The sequence below is a fragment of the Epinephelus fuscoguttatus genome, linkage group LG10 (genome assembly GCF_011397635.1).
Source record: "Epinephelus fuscoguttatus linkage group LG10, E.fuscoguttatus.final_Chr_v1".
NCBI classification, from domain to species: Eukaryota; Metazoa; Chordata; class Actinopteri; order Perciformes; family Serranidae; genus Epinephelus; species Epinephelus fuscoguttatus.
In genome coordinates this window covers 15439762-15458396 of record NC_064761.1, presented here as the reverse complement: position 1 = coordinate 15458396, position 18635 = coordinate 15439762, and the positions used below count along the sequence as shown (strand labels likewise).

At 41.4% G+C, this 18635-nt stretch overlaps 1 protein-coding gene across 4 annotated transcripts in view; it reads right to left on the bottom strand.

Annotated features, from left to right (window-relative positions):
• Window positions 1-18635, bottom strand: part of lrp8 (low density lipoprotein receptor-related protein 8, apolipoprotein e receptor) — a 232208-nt gene that overhangs the window by 28739 nt on the left and 184834 nt on the right. For all 4 annotated transcript variants that reach the window (XM_049588390.1, XM_049588392.1, XM_049588391.1 and 1 more), the window contains exons 10-14: window positions 17566-17737; window positions 13911-14135; window positions 13077-13195; window positions 10094-10233; window positions 152-293 (exon numbers count right to left, since the gene is read on the bottom strand). In XM_049588390.1, the coding sequence (XP_049444347.1) occupies window positions 152-293; window positions 10094-10233; window positions 13077-13195; window positions 13911-14135; window positions 17566-17737 (798 nt within the window). The remainder of the gene's footprint in view (window positions 1-151; window positions 294-10093; window positions 10234-13076; window positions 13196-13910; window positions 14136-17565; window positions 17738-18635) is intronic.

Below are 18635 nucleotides of genomic sequence, written 5' to 3'. Positions count from 1 at the left end.
CAAACATGATCAGAGCCCATCATGCACAATTTGCAATGTGTGCCCGACACCTGTAGCTCCTCATCCAATCAGTTTGCTGTGACTGTTTTGTCTCATACTAGACACAGAGAGCACCAAAATGTTCATGTCATATCATCCCTGTCTTTCTTACCTTTGGGCTGCCTCTGTTCGTGAAATACCACTAGATCAAGGGGGTTGTTGAGATGCTCTGCCACTTTTGCCACATCATGTCCCGTCAGCCGGTTGGCACTATATATCGCTTCGTCCTCTAAGTCTGTCCAATAAATGCGATCCTGGAGAGAAAGAGAGAGCTGGTTTAAAGAATACATACACAAATCATTAAACAAACAACAAAAAAAGACAGGTGCAATTTCCCAAAACCAAACCTCCATTCATCAGTTTCTTCAGAGACATACTGGATAATATTTAGGCTTGTTGATTTACAATTTACTTGATAGGACAGACTAATCTTAAGGAGATGTTTTATGCATGGGGAAACTTTAATTCAATTTTTAATTAAAGGCATATGAGGAATGACAGGTTTGAAAGCTAAAACATTATTTATTGAAGTAAGGTTAAAAGCATTGCATTTTAATCATGGAGAGGTTTAAACAGACTGAATAAGTTATATTGTAATGGGCAGCGTGCTGTTTTTTTGTAACATCCAGCACTCAATCCTGACAATCGATTAATGCTGAGCAAATAAACTGTCAGTATTGTTTGCCACCATATATAGTACCACTCCTTGAATTATGAGAAATCTCAATAGAACTAGTCGTTAAAAATGACAAAGTGATGAAGATTGTATTAATGCCATTTAAAGTAACAGGGATACACAGCTTTAAAATAAAGATATGGCATTTCAACTAATGAAAAAAGAGGAAGTGGAAGTTTTTGTTTGTATTTGGTTTCACATCAGGGACCCGGGCCTGGATCGGTACATGGTACATCAATCCATGACCGGGTCCACTTGAAAACGTGGTCTTGAGTATTGTTCATGTGTATTCGGCTATTTGATGGGAGTAGCACTTGGCAAGTAGAGGTGCAAAGGCATTTCTCAGAGGTGGCAGTCTCCTTTGAAATCTGTGTATGTCACACGTCCATGGGTAATAAGGTAGGAAGGAAGGTGAGAGGATTGTTCTTGACATTGTCTTCAAAATATAAACCATAGTAGACATAATGCAAAGCTTGACTTAATTGCATGGGCTTGGGTTCCAGCAGTTGGCACTCTTTAATGACGTAGAGACGCAAGAGAACTCAGGTAAGGAGCAATATTATCAATGTAAAAGCTAAACTGTGGGAGAGTTGGTAGGGACAACTGTCAATTGATAAATGCACAGTACGATCAATCATACCTAATATGAGAATGGTCCGTGTACTTCGCAGTCATTTGTTTTTCGTTTTGAAATAACAAATTGAAACACGGAAAACCAACCATTATCCATTTTTTGTTTTGGAAAAAAAACGATCCGTCTCCTGTTTTTTATTTGATAATAAAGAAAAAAAAAACGGAAAACGAATTGTTACCCATTGTCCGTTATCCGATTTAATTTGGGAATTTAAAAAAACCCTGTGGGAAACTCCTTTCTTATTTTTTGTTTGTTTCTTCTCTGTGATTTGGAGGACAAATGTAGTAGCTATAAGGACCTGTTGCTGCTAATGCAACTGGCAGAAACAGCTGCAACAACACTACAAAACATAACATCTATAAGGACCACTAGGCTTCTATACCTACACCTTACTTTTTCACCCTATTGTGAAAGTCCCCTGTGTGAAAAATCACTCGCCCCTGTTTCCACTGAAGTAAAGAAATAAATAGTGCTAGCCCTGACCTGTGAGATATTCTCTCATCTTTCACTTTAGTTCTCTTTCTTTCCTTCCATTTCTCCTCCTCTCTCTCTCTTCCTCCCAGTTCTCTTTAGTGACACTACTGTATAACAGGATACACCACGCAAGTGGTTATGGCACTTGGTTTCCATAGCAACTGCAGACTGCTACATCTACACAGACACACATCAATTAAGAAAAGCACAATAAATGATAGCAAGAAAAAACACACACAGATGCTGAGAACATAGGAAGGTTAAAAAAAGGATGAAGAGACAATCAATGAGGTGAGTGTGACACAGAAAGAGGAACGATGGCTCCTACGGGCATTTTTTCATTCAGCTGAGGTTGTGTTAACAGTTGTATGGTCTTTTTTAAGGGCAAAGACCGGTAAAGGTCCAACTTCAGATTTATCTGATGTGAGTATATATGTATTTGTGTATCTGTGTGTGGTTCAGTCATGGCTGTTATCCACGCTCTCCATTTGTGTTGGGTTATGGGCGGACTTAACCTTTCCCTCACCTTCTCCTTTTCCATCTTTCACCGAGCTCTCTATCGCTCCATCATCACCCTCACTCACACTCGGATAACCTTTACTTATATGACAGTAGTGGTGAAACAATGAAAGACAAATATCAGCTGTGTTGATAAAACAATGCTCAAATATATCATTCCATCTCTCCCTTTGTCTTTCCGTCTCCATGGATATCTTTCTCGGTCTCTGCCAGTCTCCACCTGTTTTTCCTCTTTCAATTTCTCTACTGTCAATCTTAGCATCCGTCACATTCTCTCACACTGAAAGCTTCAAAGAGCAATGCAGACCTGAGAAGGTCATTGTTCTTTGTTGTAAGATCAAGGTGAATCTTGCATGTGTTGAAAGAACTGAGACACATGTGCATGCACACGCTCCCCTGAACACATGGCATTGCATCACTTCAGTTGCAGCTGTCTGTATCTGTCTGCAGTTGGATGCAAATGGATGTGGGGTCTTTTAGGGTCAAGGGGAGAACAGCTCTTGATGATTTTGTCATGATTTGGTCCCCAGAAGAACCTTCTGACAAGTGCTGAGCCCTTTTTTGACTGACACATCTGCTTGATGCGCCTGTGGTGCCTCCTTTAATACTCAGATGTCATGCCAGCAAACTACAAGTGAAAGCTCAAACAAAGCCAACCCACTCAACTTTTGAAGCCTTTGATTGTTTGGGTTTGATTTGTATTTCTTTGTTGTATCAGCTCAAGTTATGAAAAAATAATGTGCGCTTGGTGTTCAATCTGTGTAGGAATCAAATGACATTAGGAGACATTTTGTGTTAATCTCCACTAAGCTGCAGAAGAGTATTAAATCCTTTCCACATGCATGGTGCACCCACACAGGTGTTTCCAGTTATTTTAGCTGATTAGACCTCTTATCTGGACTGTGGGTGTGGACAGATAGGGCTTGACTGACATTTTCCTCCCTTTTCTGTTAAAGCTGTGGTCCCACACGCTCTAGTCTCAATATTCACTTCAACTCTCATTTGTTTAATTGATCCCTTTGTGACTGATGACTCCAAGACTGTGCGTCCTATTGGTTGTGAGTACCAACCAGCTCTGATTCTCTGACAAGCAAGGTCACACTGTCTAAACCTTTTCTTTATTATCTCAGTCAGACTTTTTGGTGCAGGGTGTAATTTTAAATATGACAATAAAAGCTTGGCCAGGGTTTAAAAAGGCAAGATTTGGCAATCCAATCAATTCATTCCGATTAACCTCCTGTGTCAGAGAAGAACTGCTCCACAAAAGGTTTTGTCTTCAATGGTTTGAAGACAGTTTTAAGAGGTGGATGGTACAAATACAGCTATTTTGAATAAACTGTGAACTCGTCCCATCAATGACTGAGCTAAGCTAACAAGCTAATGAGTTTGCTAGCTGAGTCGTTAAATCTGAGGACTTTATTTTCAGTTCAGACCAATGATTCGTGATGAGACGAAACAGTTTTAGAACGTTGCAGAGAAAAGTTGTAGCGGTGTGAACTGGCTGGTCTGAGCTTGACTCAAGCCGGCTGATGGTATCAACTGCAACTCAGCTGGTTAAATCGCCAGCAGCTGGTTTTAGAACATAGAGCAAGTCACCTGTTTCAGCAGCCAACTAGCTTCTAGTGAAGTCCGGTGGTCAAGTCAAAATGACCGCAGACTGTGTGTTCGCTTGCTGTGGCAGGTGCTCCGTCCTGCTGAGCACCCTGTTTCCGTACACACAGCGTGCTGGTGTGCAACGGTGGGTTGCTGCTGCTCGCTGTATGTGCTTATGTCCCCCCCACACACACTCTCTCACTGACTGATTAACTGGTGCTGGTTATTTATATTATTTTTGGCTTATTGATTACCAATACAATCCATCTGATGCTCATTTTGTTTTAGTTTTTCATCGTTTCACAAATGCCAACATAGCCAGTAGTCTCGCCACCAGACAATCAGAGATCTCCGCCTTCTGATAGTCTGGGGACACTCCTTTCTAAAGTGTGTTTAACACACCGAAGAAAATGGCCGGCAACAAAGCAACACCTCTTGCACTTTTGAAAAGGACACGCCCTCCCGGAAATGTGCGCTCCCCCTTTTCTCGTCCACAAGGAAACAAACACACAGAGAGCTTGAAAATGGATGCCGAGAGATTTAACTCCGTTTTCTCAAACGTGTGCTCAGTCCACAAGATTGTGGAAATGAAGGACTTACAGCGACTTTGTTTACAACTTCTAACGCAGTCGGACTATGTTTACGAGCACAAGAGTTCAGCGAGCCACCGAAGGACCGCCCTAAGGATTTACTATTGGTTCTGCAATGTAGGGAGTTTTTTTAAACTCTGAAATTGTATCCGCCCATCTAAACACAAAATCAGGGAGAAAGACATCAGTCTTTAGTTAAGCAAAGCGTCTAAAGACTGACTTGTGAGTCTACATAGCCAGTATCTCACCATCACTATCCTCATTCATATTTTATGAAGGTACAAAATATATTCAGCCACAAAATAAGCCTGAAAAGCTGGAAATCAAAGCAGAAGTACCGAAAGTTGTTGCATAGAGATAATACGCCATCTCATCTAGTTGCATTAGTGTGAAACAGCAGGTTTTTAGAACGCAGCAGAACGGCACATTCCAAGTAGTTGCCTGTTTCAAGTCATCTTGTTGCAAATCTTTGGTCCAAACTGGGCTTAAATTGAAGAACTGGCATTAAATGGTGGATTAAATGCCAGAAGAAGCACAGGAAGCTTTTGTAACTAACAAGTGCATGAGTTAACTGTTAGGGCACAGACTACAGTAGATGACCATCTAGCCCTGCGAGCAGTCACTACATCACCATGCTTCTGACCCCACCTATTTTGCATGGATGGACGAGCAAATGTTACTTTGTGGTGTGACAGCACCCATGAGCAAAATTAACACCAGCAAATATTCGCCTCTTGTCTACTTCCATTCAGTGCAAGCAGAGGGGCAAATAAAACATTTGCTTCTGGTGGCAGAGTTAATTTGCATCTTCACATCGTGTGGAGTCCAACTTTGGTGAACTCTGACCAGCGAAGTCACAACCTCAACAAATAGCGCAATACCATGTGTGGCGGAGATATTAACGGTTGCCGTGTTTAATTAGCTGATATTGTATGATACTGGCCATGGGAAATACAACTCACATGAGAGATGCTGCATGGATGCCTGTGAGTATGGAGACAGGCATGTAAAGTAAGTAAATGGTAAATGTATGATAACATCATATTTCGCTGTATTCAATAGCGAGCTAGTTACCATTAGCTAGCAACCTAGCTTCCTGTGTGCATCACAATTGGCACAACTGCCAACATGCAGCACGAATATTGCCTCTGCAGGCAATGTTCACGTGCCAAGCTTTAATTCCCTGTATAGCTCCACCCACCTGCAACCTGATCAGAGGTCTAATAACTTAGAATAAATTAAAACACCTGTGTGAGTGTGCAGGGCCTGTTTAAATCCTCCGGTGGTGTTAAACTTAAGGTAAAAGGACCAATTTGTGCCTTAGCACCATTATTTTTCTTTCTTCCTGATTGTATTTATTGCTATTGCCAAACTCATCTCATCTTCTCCCCTAAGAGGGGGTAAAAAGTGAGAAAAGTAATGCAATGATACTAAAGCCAGAGAAAGAGAAAACACTACTCTCTGCATGCCTCTGCAATCTACATTTCCTCAGGGCTTGGTGTCTAGGCAGGGGGTGGACACTGACTGCAAGTGTTTGTATGTGTGTGTTTGATGGTGGCGTGTTCAGACTCTGATATAGGAACCCTGTGTCGTTCCACTGCAGAGTTAAGAAACTTTAGTACATCAGCATCGATGTGAAGTTTGCAGATGATATGCTCAAGTGGAACGACTTTAACACTCACTGTGCATCACTCAGGAATATGAGGGGCTGTGCAGGCCATAATGCACACTTTTGAAACCTCACATCTCTCACACACTCAAAAGAGCTATTGTATGGGCATGTTCATAATGTATAGAAAAGAAATGCCTGTAAGTGGTGCTTTTATGCTTATGTATGCTATCATGTGAGCACAGTACGTGACAAAACCAAGAAAAATGTAAACACTGAAAACAGCGGAATCTATCACAGCCTTTATGGTAGAACTGTGTGTGGTGATAAAGGAGAAAAAGATGTGTTTGCACTTGGGTCAGGGACGTGAGCTGGACGTCAGGTTGGCAGTTAACTATGAATGTAACAGTGAATTTTCTATGTGAGCCATAGTTTGTCAGCACCGTCAGACCAGCAAAGCTATTTTAGCAGCCTGTAGAGAAATGGACTTGCATGTTTGGATCATCTGGCTCTTCTGATTGGCTTTCAAACCATTAGAAAGAATACCTGTGGCGAATCGATCCAAGCACCCTTGCATTCAATTTACAATCGTTTCTCATGCCAACCTCTGGCTGCTTCAAGTAGAGATAGCACGTTAATTGCATACAGGGAGATTTTTTCATGGCAGCTAAACACATGCAGTATAGGGGAATTATCCAAAGCTTGAAGACATTTAGTTTACTATCACTTATGACCAAAAAATACATAAAAACAAAAACAAAAAAAATTGAAATTTAAAAAAAAAAGTTTAAATCTTCACCTTTAAGAGGCTGGAACCAGGGAATTGGTTTGACTGTTGTGTTTGAAAAATTACTTAAATGATTAACTGATTATCAAAAAGGGCAGCGGCAGCTCAGTCCACGCTGCTGACGGATTGCCGGCTCAAATCCCCTTCTGGACCAAGCATGGAGTGTGGACTGGAAGCTGGAGAGGTGCCAGTTCACCTCAAAAGTATGCAAAGTATGGCATGTTACACAAGTGAGCTAAAGGTGGCGCAGTAAGCAGTTTAACACAGACCCAGACCCTGAGTCAAAAACGCTCCCTTGAGGCTCATTTCCCAGATAAGACACAAACTAAATTAAATGGACTAAAAAAGGTTCAGTGTTTCAGTTCACAACTTGTGCCAGGCAACTCCACAAAAAACAAACTTCCCATTATCGGTCTGTTGGGACCACGACAATCTGCTGCACTGCTAAAGGATTTTTAATTTGGTCTGTATCATAACCAGAACAGAACAAAGACCAGAAGAGCTGAGGGCTATTAATCTCCAGGGATGAACTTTCACTGCCTGCCTGAAACGTTGGTTTTCTTCCTGTTTTTTTTCTTTCCTTTAACACATACACACATATCCGAGCACACATGCAGGCACACGTAGCTGGACATGATGGATGCCCCCTCTTCCTTTCCTTTTGCTTCTCATCATCACAGTGTGTGCAGCAAAGAGAGGAATGGAGAAAGCACTTCCTACTGATTGCATTTCACCTCCTCTCTTTCTCGCCCTCATTGTTGCTCTGCTCTCCTCTCCTCTGCTTCTCTTTTCCACCTTCCACATCATCTATACTTGATGGGCTCTAACAGACTGACTCACTCCTGCCTCAATAAATACGCCCAAATTAGTTTCATCGATTGCTGCGCTCTGCTGTGACTCTACATTGGTCAGCCCTTGAAAACATGATTCCTTTCCTGGGTTTATCTTTCCACTATACTTTTAAAACATCTCCATCTCTCATTTCTCCTCAGTCAATCTCTCAGCCAAATATCAACAACTGTAGATAAAAATAACAGCAAAAACTCATGTCCAATGCTTATATTTGGTTCAGAGAAAATCTAAAAATACACTGCCAAGATGGGAAACATCAAACAAGACAGGACAGACCTATTTTTCGGCATGTATCTACACTTTGGAGGTCAAATAAGGACGTTAGCATCTTGATTGCCTTACAGGTAGAGACCTCCTCTAAGCACTGCCAAGTGCTTGCAGGTGATCCATGCCAAGTCCCAAAGTGGGAAATTGAAAATAAACATATACTGATGCTGTATTTTGAGGTTATCATTCCCTTGCTGTCTTTTAACTAGTGCAGTGCCCGTTCAAAACATGCTTGCTCAGAACGAGCCGATTGCTTGGCCTGCGGTGCTGCTGCTTGCAGCTTTCTTAAGAACTGCTCCGATGAACAACTTCACACTTGATGCTTCCTTGGTTGCTGAACAATACAGCTATAGATTTATTACCAAGATCAGATAAGAAAAATATGGATTATATGGATTTTATGCACAATAAAATCTGATGCATCGTTATTCATTAAGATATCCAGCATTGTATTAGAACTGAAAGCCTCACCTTGATCAGGTGTTAGATTACATGTGAATGTGTGTTCAAAGCCAGAGAAAAGGTGAAAGTAAAACAAGACAACGTTTGCCTGGGGCCCCTATATCACTGAATCTGTCTCTGAAAAACACACCCAAGTCATGGCTACTCGCAGTCAGAAACACTGGTAAAATACACTTAGCTGGTGTGATTTCAAAATAGACATAGTAGCTGCTTGCTTTGACATAACCACCGTGGTTATTAGCAGAGCCATTTCGCTAGTGGTTAGTTTATTAGTGTTATAAGCTACCATGGCAAAAAACCCACATTCAAGGTGCAGGTACTTTTGGTCAGAAAAAGCAGTGAAATAAGCTTAACGAAACATGAACAACTCATTCTGCAAAGCCCTACAGACCTGCCTCTGCTGCTGTACAGAGCGCTCGCAGCTTGTTTGGTCAAACTTAATTATCACCAAGTCTGACACCAAATTTCAGTTTAGATTGGATGAGAGGTTCTCGAGATAAACAAAGAACACATACATGCATACATATACGTTAGGGCATTCACGAATACTACATCTTAGAAATCATAGAGAACTAGTTGTAGCTTTATCATATTTCTTTTTACCCCCAATTATCAATAAACGTCAAAAAGGACTCAAATACAACGAACATAAGTGGGACCCACCTGGGGTAGCAGATTCCTGTGCTGGTTCTGAGAGGCTGGTTTCAATGATTCGCAATTTGATTGGACTAAATCTCCAGCAGGCTTTTCTGAGCTGTAGATTCTGCTTGATTGCAGCAATAATTGAAATAACTGAATTTCCCATCAGGGAGATTAATAAAAGTATATATATATATATATATATATATATATATATATATATATATATATATATATATATGATGATGAGTGGGGACATTTGCTGGTGGTATGGAGGGAGTTGGAGCTTTGTTTATTTTACAGATAAATGATTAGTCGACAACGATGTACAGTGTCAACTACTGGTTTTGATAGTCAACTGCTCAGTGAAACCCCAAATTTACATACATAGACACAGACAGACAGAGATTCCTTGCTTTATAGTTAGATATTGTGGCAGACCTCATTTATGCTGTTTAAGCAAGCTGCTTTGAAATTAATTGCACCGTTATGCCAAAAGCAGTTCATTTGTATTTTTTGCTTTTATTATCCTGATATTTTCATAGACTAAGATACTTAATATCTGGCTGAACAAGGGGGTGAATATATTTTTGTAAAGTTAAACCTCAGTGGTACTCTTGCATATTTCAGAGGCTAAAAAGCTAGACTGTGCAAGAGTGCAGTTGGAGCCTCTGTGACTTGCTTTGCACAACATGAAGCAGCGACATAAAACCAATGGCAACCCTGAAGGAAGGAAACGGAGCTCAAAACATCTGGTATGCTGTGGAAAATGGGATGGACGACAGAATTGCTTAAATATAAAACTATCTGTTGTAATGGGATAATTCTTAAAAGCATGGTGTGGTAAGTTTTACTCCTTGTGCAAACAAAGAATCAGCATACGTAAAGATTTAAAGCTCGAAAATACCATTGCATTGACTGATTCTGGGGCTGTATTTTAATCTTTCCATACCTCAAACACAGTTAGGGCGAAGGGGTGTCCCAGGTGGTGATGGGAGGACAGCAGCACTTTGCGGTTATCCCCATTCAGATCCACACTGGACAGCAGGTGCAGCTTGGAGTCCACCCAGTAGAGACGTCTGTTAGACAAGTCTGAGAAGATGGAGGAGGAAAAGAGAGAAGAGGAGAACAAAACCAAGGAGGGCAAGAAAAAAGGAGGGAGAGATGGAGGCAAATGGAGAGAGAGAGGTCATTCCATGAGAAAAGGCCTAGGGTGAGAGGTATATGAATGTAATGGCCCAATAGTCACACCATCAATCTTCTTTGACATGACGGCTGAGGCCCTGTGCTGAGAAAACACAGATGTGATTGTAATATTGCCGGTTGGCTTCTTTGTGGGGGAAAATGTACGTGCCCTTGAGCAAATTGATTAGTCTTGCCGGACTTTCATTAAAGGAACACTTTGCTGTTTTACAATTCTATCAACCATGTATGGGTCCTCAATGCTGGTTTACCTTAGGACTCCGTTTTTGTGCTCTTGCTGTGGACCACTAAGTAACGCTGTGGCTGACATGAATATTTAAATTAGAGATTCCATCAAATTTGACAGCAAGGGACATGAATCAGAAATGACCTTTGCTGGTTGTGCAAGAAGAAGGACTTGCAGTTAATCAAGTATTTTTTACCAGGGGTGTAAATCACAAGTTTCAGCATGATTTGATATATTGATTCTTTAGATAGTGACACGATATTCTCTAAACTCACAAAGTCTGCCACGATATGATTTTGAGGTGAGGTGAGGTGCTAGGCCTTTATCACTGTTTGAATGTGAACTCTTTCCTCGCCATTGATGAGATTTTCCGGCAATCCATGTTTACACTGTTATAAGATAGGGGGCACTGTTACACATCTGTGAAACAGAACAGCACTGCCATCTCCAAAAACAAACGAAGAGGAAGATACACTGGAAATCGGAAGGAAGATGTAGCAGCTTGAAAAATGTTGGCGATGACAGAAAAGTCTACGGTTGCGCAAGCTGTGGAGATGTTGATGAACTCAGACTCTGACAATTCCTGTTTTGATCCACATTCTAAATCCGATTTTGGACAAAGAAGCAAATGAGTTTGGTGGGATGAAACGGGATCTGCACAACGGTGACAGTGACACATGGACAAGACGACCACAGAGGAGATGGAGACAACAGAACACTCACTGAATGTGGCAACGTGTTCCGCTATACCTCAAAGAGAATATTGTTTTCGTTATCATTATCATTATTATTATTTTAATTTTCATTAATACAATTCAAACTGACATAAGGAAATGAGAAAAAAACAAAAAAAGGGAAATGTAAATGCAAAATACATTTTTCTCAGTGTTTTTTTTTTTTATGAAAATGCACAAATTCAACTCTTTATAAAAAAGAAATGGGGAATAAGATAGAATAACATATTTTTTGTGTTTAAAAACAGAATGTCTCCTCTTTAGTTTCATGTATACACTGTTTACATATTCATAGAGCCAATTATTCTGTGAGTCTTTAAAGATTAGTGAATATGATCAAAAATGCTGGCGGTGACTGGCAACTTAAAAATAATACTCTGGCAGGGAAAGTATCAAGTAAAGAGGTGCGCTTGGACAAAAATGGTGACACAGTCATGCCGTGGAAATTTCAAAATGAAGGTGTATCTTAAAGATGACGATATGTATTGATGTTTTCACTTTGCGTTGATAATACTCGGTCCTTGATCTTCGAATCGATATATCAGTGTGGATCGATGTATTGTTACAGACAATATTACATCTTCTTATTAAAATGTTGGATTTTTAATAAACAATTTACCACATAAATTCATACAAAGTAGAAAAGAGTGCTGCCGAATAAAAAAAGCTACGAAGTTGGACATCCTTGGAAAACTAATTTAAAAAATCCCCAAATTAAAATGGCCATAAATACTGATATTAATTCAGCATCTGAAGTTAAATATAACAAATTTTTTCCCTAGATTAATTTGTTTTTGCAAATCAGTACTGCAGATTAACCGTCATATGAGGTGAAAGAACTTGAGTAGAACATTTTTATTTTCTTAAATTCGAAAGGTTTTGTCAGCATAAATTCCGGTTAAATTCCACACTGGTGCAATAATGGCAGTAACAATACTGTTACTTCCTTTTTAATATAAGGAAGCCACGTCAGTTACAAAAATCAGGAGCTTGATCACATTCCTAATATGCAATAGGCTAGTCAGCTAGGTAAACCTAAAAGGAACTGATTCAACATTATGATGCCAGAAAAAGAACAGGAAAAACCAGAGTTATTTTCATTCACAACTTCACCTCCTGACTCAGACAATCAACTGTTCTGTTCGCTGCTCTGCATGAAATCAATGACCAAGGGGGAAAAAAAAAAATCCACCCCTTCTTCAGCAGCGGTCTGGCCAACTCTCTCATTCGCCTTACTCTAAAAAATAATTTGTTTTCATACAGATGTAGTGACACCTCAATTCCACAGAGTGTGGCAACTGCATGCCTCTCTTTCTCCTCAGGCAAGGGCAGCTGAGAGAAATTGGCTGGTGCCGCGGAGGGAGTTGAAAGGGATGATGGGAGGTATTGACGGCGCAGAGCGTCTGGCTTATTAATTCGGAGGCCCGTGTTCGCTGGCTTGATTGATGAGAGCCAGACACAAACTGAGCTATAACAATAAGAGCTACTCCGGGGTTGCAGCACCCCGAGACTGTTTTCTTCTCTGAGCTCTTGCTGTTTGTCTCTTTTTGTTTCTTTCCCTCACTCTCTCTCTTGTTGTCTCTTCCTTTGTCTTGTATTTACTTGTTTTTTCTCTCTCTCTATCCAAAAGCAATACCAGCATTATAACGTTGTTTGTAAAACTGCTCTCGGAGCTGATTGAATTCCCTGTCCCTGCATCATCTTATTGTTTTCTCTGCACACTTCAATGAGCCTTGCATGTGCAAAGCTGCATCTTGTCTGTCATTCCTTACCCAAAGTGATTCCGTTGGGCCATTCGATGTGTTCAGACACCAGAACTTGTCGGTCCACCCCGTTCATCCCAGCCTTCTCAATTTTGGCCTGACCTCCCCAGTCTGACCAGTACATAAACCTGTGGAGAGATGCACACAAACCAGTCAGACATGGATGGGGACAACAAAGCAAAAAAGATAAAAAGACCTTTTCCGGGAGCAGTGAGTTGGTCTTCATGTGTAATGCCATAGTCAAATTATAGAAGACAATTAACATGCGACTGAATCTACTGTACCCTATCATACAGTGTCCCTATCTGACACTCCATCTCATTTTCTCTACGAAATCAAATAGTTTTCCTTTTGAAACAGGCCTTGAAGACACAAGAGGAAAGTGGATACTGTGTAAAACCGCTGGTGCTGGAAACTTGGACCACTTTTAAAAGTGTGTGTCAGTGTGTGTGTGCTAAAGCTAGGCTTCATTTGCATGTATTTCATGCTAGTCTAGCTTTGTAGAGTTGTGAAAAGAGTCCTTTTGGGAACCTACGACATCTGAGACAAAGGGAAAGAGGCAGATAGAGTAGACAAGAGCTGCGTCGTATCTCCATATAGTTGTTAAGCTGCTTAATCTAACAGATGGGTGCAGCGCCACAAATAGCACTTGGATGATGTAGTAAAAAGCCTATTTTTAGATAAAAATTCTGTTACTTTATAGTAACATTGGCTTTTCCCCTATTAAGAGATTAGCAATAATGCGCACAGGCTTGTCCGGCCACCATCGCATCCTTCCCTAACCCTCCCCTCAACTCCTTTGCCACCCTCTCTGTCCATCTGTCCAAAACTTCTCCCACTCACCCTTGGTGTGGATCGACTGCGATAGCCCGCGGCTCGCTAAGCTCGGTGGCTATCAGGACTTTTCTCTTCCTGCCGTCTCCCGTGGCGACAGAGACGCTCTTGTTGCCAGAGTCGGTCCAGTAGATGTTCTTGTGCACCCAGTCGACAGCCAGACCCTCGGGGGAATGGAGCGAATCGATGAGAGTCACCTGCTGGGATGAGTCACTGGCCTTGTTGATGTAAGCACTGGTGGATGGAAGAGGAGAGCTGTCTCAGTTGATGTCGTGGAAAACATGATATACCCAATAATTTAGGAACAGGCAGAAAAAGAAGGACAATTATACTCTGCTTGATTTGTTGCTGTCTATTCTGGTCTCCTTTTCTTGTGAGCAAAGACTTGAGTGTACTACATGCCTTAGATACTTATTGCTGCGCATGGTGGGGAACAGGTATTCTTTACTCTAGATAATACTATGTCAGGGGCACTCAAAGCTGACACCTCTATTGCAAACCCCAGGCCTCCCACCAAGCAGCACCTCCCAGGGAGAAAGAATCCCTCTTTATCTATCAGCAGCTTACAAAACAACCTGCCTTTCTCTCTGTTTTGGTCACTCCCCCCCTCTGTGTCTTTCTGTCTCTTGTCTTCTCAATCTCTCTCCATTTTCTTTTTTCTGTCCGTCTATTCCTCTGTCCCTTCTTTTCCCTTCCCGTCTCAACATCTGCAGTCGTATAAAACAAGCCACTGAAAGACAACCTTGTGGGAAGGTCGGGAAATGCACTACCCTGTCGTCACATATCATCAAACCCTATCAGAATGAATGTGAGGAGTACAGATTGTAGGAGCAGCTTAAATAAAGGCTGGCGATGTGGTTGCAGAGGAAGATGAGGGGAAGATGGATGAGTGAGGGACTTGGAAGCAGCTTGTGTTGTTAATTGGCTGTGTTACTGTTTGCCACCGCAGACGTCTTCATCGATGGGGGGAGAGTTAACCCGCTGCTGTCTCGTGATGGATAATCTAAGGCTTCTCTCTTGTGTCCCGGGGTTTATTACAGAGATCCAACATCTGTCTTTCACTGAAGGTGCAAATTAAAATGAGGGCTAGAGCACAGAGGACGCAGATGAAATCCCTCATGTAATTGGTGCAACAGTGGTCTATCAAGGAGCTGTAGATTACAGACGAACAGAAGCAACCTATAGTCTATGCTACTCATTGTCCAATATAATAATCACATCATAATTTCTCTTCATGCATCCCATTCTTGTGGACATCACACATAAAATAGTCTTACTCTCACAGAGCATTGGTTTTACTCCTCACGTCCTTGTTTTTAGTTACAAATATTCAGATAGACTGGGATGAACAGGTTGGAGGGATGAATAGAGGGCAGACGGGAGTAAGAAATAAGACAGAGACAGATGAGTCCAAGACTACTGAGCAGATTGCATCTTTAATTGGCTGTATTATTGTTTGCAACAGACATCTCCATCACAGGGAGAAGTTAACAAGTCATCGACCCGTAGCTTGCTAATCACTATTAATTAGCCTGGAAAACCACACCGTCGCAGTGAGGGACAATGAGGATGAATCACTTTTAAATACACAGCTATTTCTATTTGGCAAAATGCTCCTTATCAGAGGGAGAGTACTGCACGGGAATGTAAGATGCTTGGGTTAAGGGCGTGATTAATCATGTCCCTAACCTTCAAGGTACAACTTTTTAAAACAGGAACGGATTCCTAAAACATACACGAACAGCCAAGCAATAAAAAGGGACACTGACTTTTTCACGTCATAGGGACTAGAAGCAAAGTGGGGTTTTAAAGGCAGCCAAATTATTAGAATCAGTTGCCATCTTGTTTCACTTCATTAATTCAGTCTGATATTGTGTTGATGCCTGTTGATGGTACTACTAACTGTCAGAACCAGTCAGTGGCGAGCAACACTGCTAAATCATTGTCAGCTGACACAGATGTTGCTGTAAGAGCAGTTAATCTAAAGATCTGGAATCAGGCAAGATGAATGGAGGAATAGGTTGGAAATAAATAAGTGCATATTAAGTACTTGTGACATAGCTCCTGGCTCTTCAACAGGGGGTCAACGACTCCTAGGGGGTCCTCAGAGTTACTAAAAATACTGAGGCCAAATTATTGTTTGACACTTAAAGGTTTTTTTTTCCATCAAAAATCAAAATATATTTGAAAATACATAGACAATACGGCCTTTTCGTAACAAAAACCCCATTTAATTTACATCACATGAGATAGGCTAACTAATCATGTGAGCTAGCTGACGCTAAATCACTGTATGGCACTTATCCATAATGGCGAGGTGAACTAGTTAGCTAACATTTATGCACTATTGAAAGATAATGGCCAATTAGCTGTATTATTATTATTATTGTTCCAAATGTACAGGCATTCTTGTGAGCCACAATGGATCGTTCTGTAACTCTTCAAGCAAGACACTCTGACACACTGTCCACCTCAGAAACAACCAGCACAAGTGCAGTGGATAAGGCTAACGCACCTAGCCTTGCTGCAATTGCTACTAACTTAACAAAGGAAGACCCAAAAGTATTCAGAGATTTACCTAAAGTGCAACTCAGTTTTTTTTAAATACATGTAGTAAAGGGTCCCTGCTCCATATCTCCTTGAGCTAAGGGGTCCTTGGCCTGAAAAATGTTGAGGACCTCTGAACTAGCAGGTCATTGTAACTTTTAAAAGAGCCTTATGCTGAAGTCAAAAGGAGCAGAGGATCTGAAAGGTGCTTATATACTGAGAGTCCTTGAAAATAATATGATCCAACAGAAATTTATCAGCATAATGGACGATGGTACACTTTTATGCCTTTGGGTTTATAAAATGTGTATAGTTTTTTGAAAGGATGACAAGAATGTGAGCACAACTCTTAAGCAGATTTAACTGTACAGAGTAACTTGTTGCTGGCCATTTAAAGTGTCTGTGTGTGTGTTTTTTGCGGCTCCAAAGCAGATGACGAATGGGTTAATTTGTCCTTTCTCTGTCACAAGCCCTTGAGTGTATCTCTGAGTTTGCGTGGCAGTGCGCATATGTGTGCCTGTGTGCGTATGCAGGTGAATAATGGTGGTGATTATTGAGGCAGTGAAATTAGAGAGAGCATATGGCTCAGCTGAGATGATAGAAGGCCCCTCCCACTACCTGTCAGCCATTGGGGTGAGGCACACACACCCACACACACACACAGAGTCATGGTATACCTACCCGTGTGTGTGCACACAGTGTATGTGTGAAGGACAAACAGCTCCACCTTTTAATGACAGATGACACAGCCCTCCAGGTGTGACTGACACACACACACACACACACACACACACTTACACACACACAAACACACACACACACACACACACACACACACACACACACACTCACACTCACATGCACACAAACACAACCCCCAGGTATGACTGTCTCTGTACCAGAAGGTGTGACAGGTTGAAGCAGACAAGATGGATGGGTAGAGGAGAAACAGGGTGACAGAATGACTGAGGAACGAGCAGGGAGCGTTATCCAAACTCCTACAGTCCTGATCCTGTATAGTACCATTCATGGTTTTATACAGGCTTTAATGATAGTCCACAAATCACACAAATCATATGTACATTGTGTGTGTGTGTGTGTGTGTTTGCGTGCATACCTGTATATTTTACGATGATATAGATCACACCAGAACATCTTGTTGGTGGCAACGTCTACGTCCAGGGCCACTGCGTTCTTCAGCGTGGGCACCACCTGTGTGTATTCACTCTTCAGCAGGTCAATGCGACGGATCTCGTGACGGTTGGTGAACATCAGGTATGGACTCTTTCCTAATGGAGCAGGGAAGACATTCACATTAAGATCACGTGGGAGCACATCTCCTGATTCGCTGCTATTTATTTACAACTTGACATCGGCAAGGTTGGACAGATACACCACAAATCTCAGGAGATGTGTGGAGACCCTTGACAGCCATTAACCTACTATTGCGACCTCAAAAGAGCACATGTATCATTCTCAACCCACTCTCTGCTAGACACTGGCCATTTGCAATACTGTCAGTCATAAGTGTGTTATTGTACATGTGACAAGGAAACATTTGCTGATCTTGACAAGGATACATAAATTGTAGCACAGATCCCAAAGCTGTCTGTGAAAGGTGAACCTGCCTATTTGCATCATTGCAAATGTAATGCAATCCACACTGTTCCTGAGCCTGACACAGACAAGGTCATGTTGACTTTCATGCCAGTGCTGCTCGCTGACAGTATAATTTGAAGATATTACATGCTGTCGTGTGTTACCAGGTCATCAAGACCTGAAAGTTGTTGATGTGATATAAAAAATATGTTTTAAACGTGATGCTGACATGACATGTCAAGGGAACATTCGCCATGGAAACTCCTGTCCTCTGAGCCATTATCCATTTTTACTAACTATCCAATGATACCTGTACACCTACTTTATGTTTTGGCCATTTGTGGCCATTTGCTGCTATGTTAATTGGCTATATTTGCCTTGACTGTGGCAAGGACACAGAAGTGCCAAAACGTTGGTCTGCTTGCACCATAAAAGACTCCGGATCCATCAGTGTGCTCCAGTCCTTTCTTCTCCCTTAACATGTACGTCAGGAGTTCTGTTAAAAACCTACACATACTGTTAACTACAAAGATAACATGGGTGGTGTTGAGTGTTGACTGTTATTCCCAGGAAGGAACAAAATGTAAG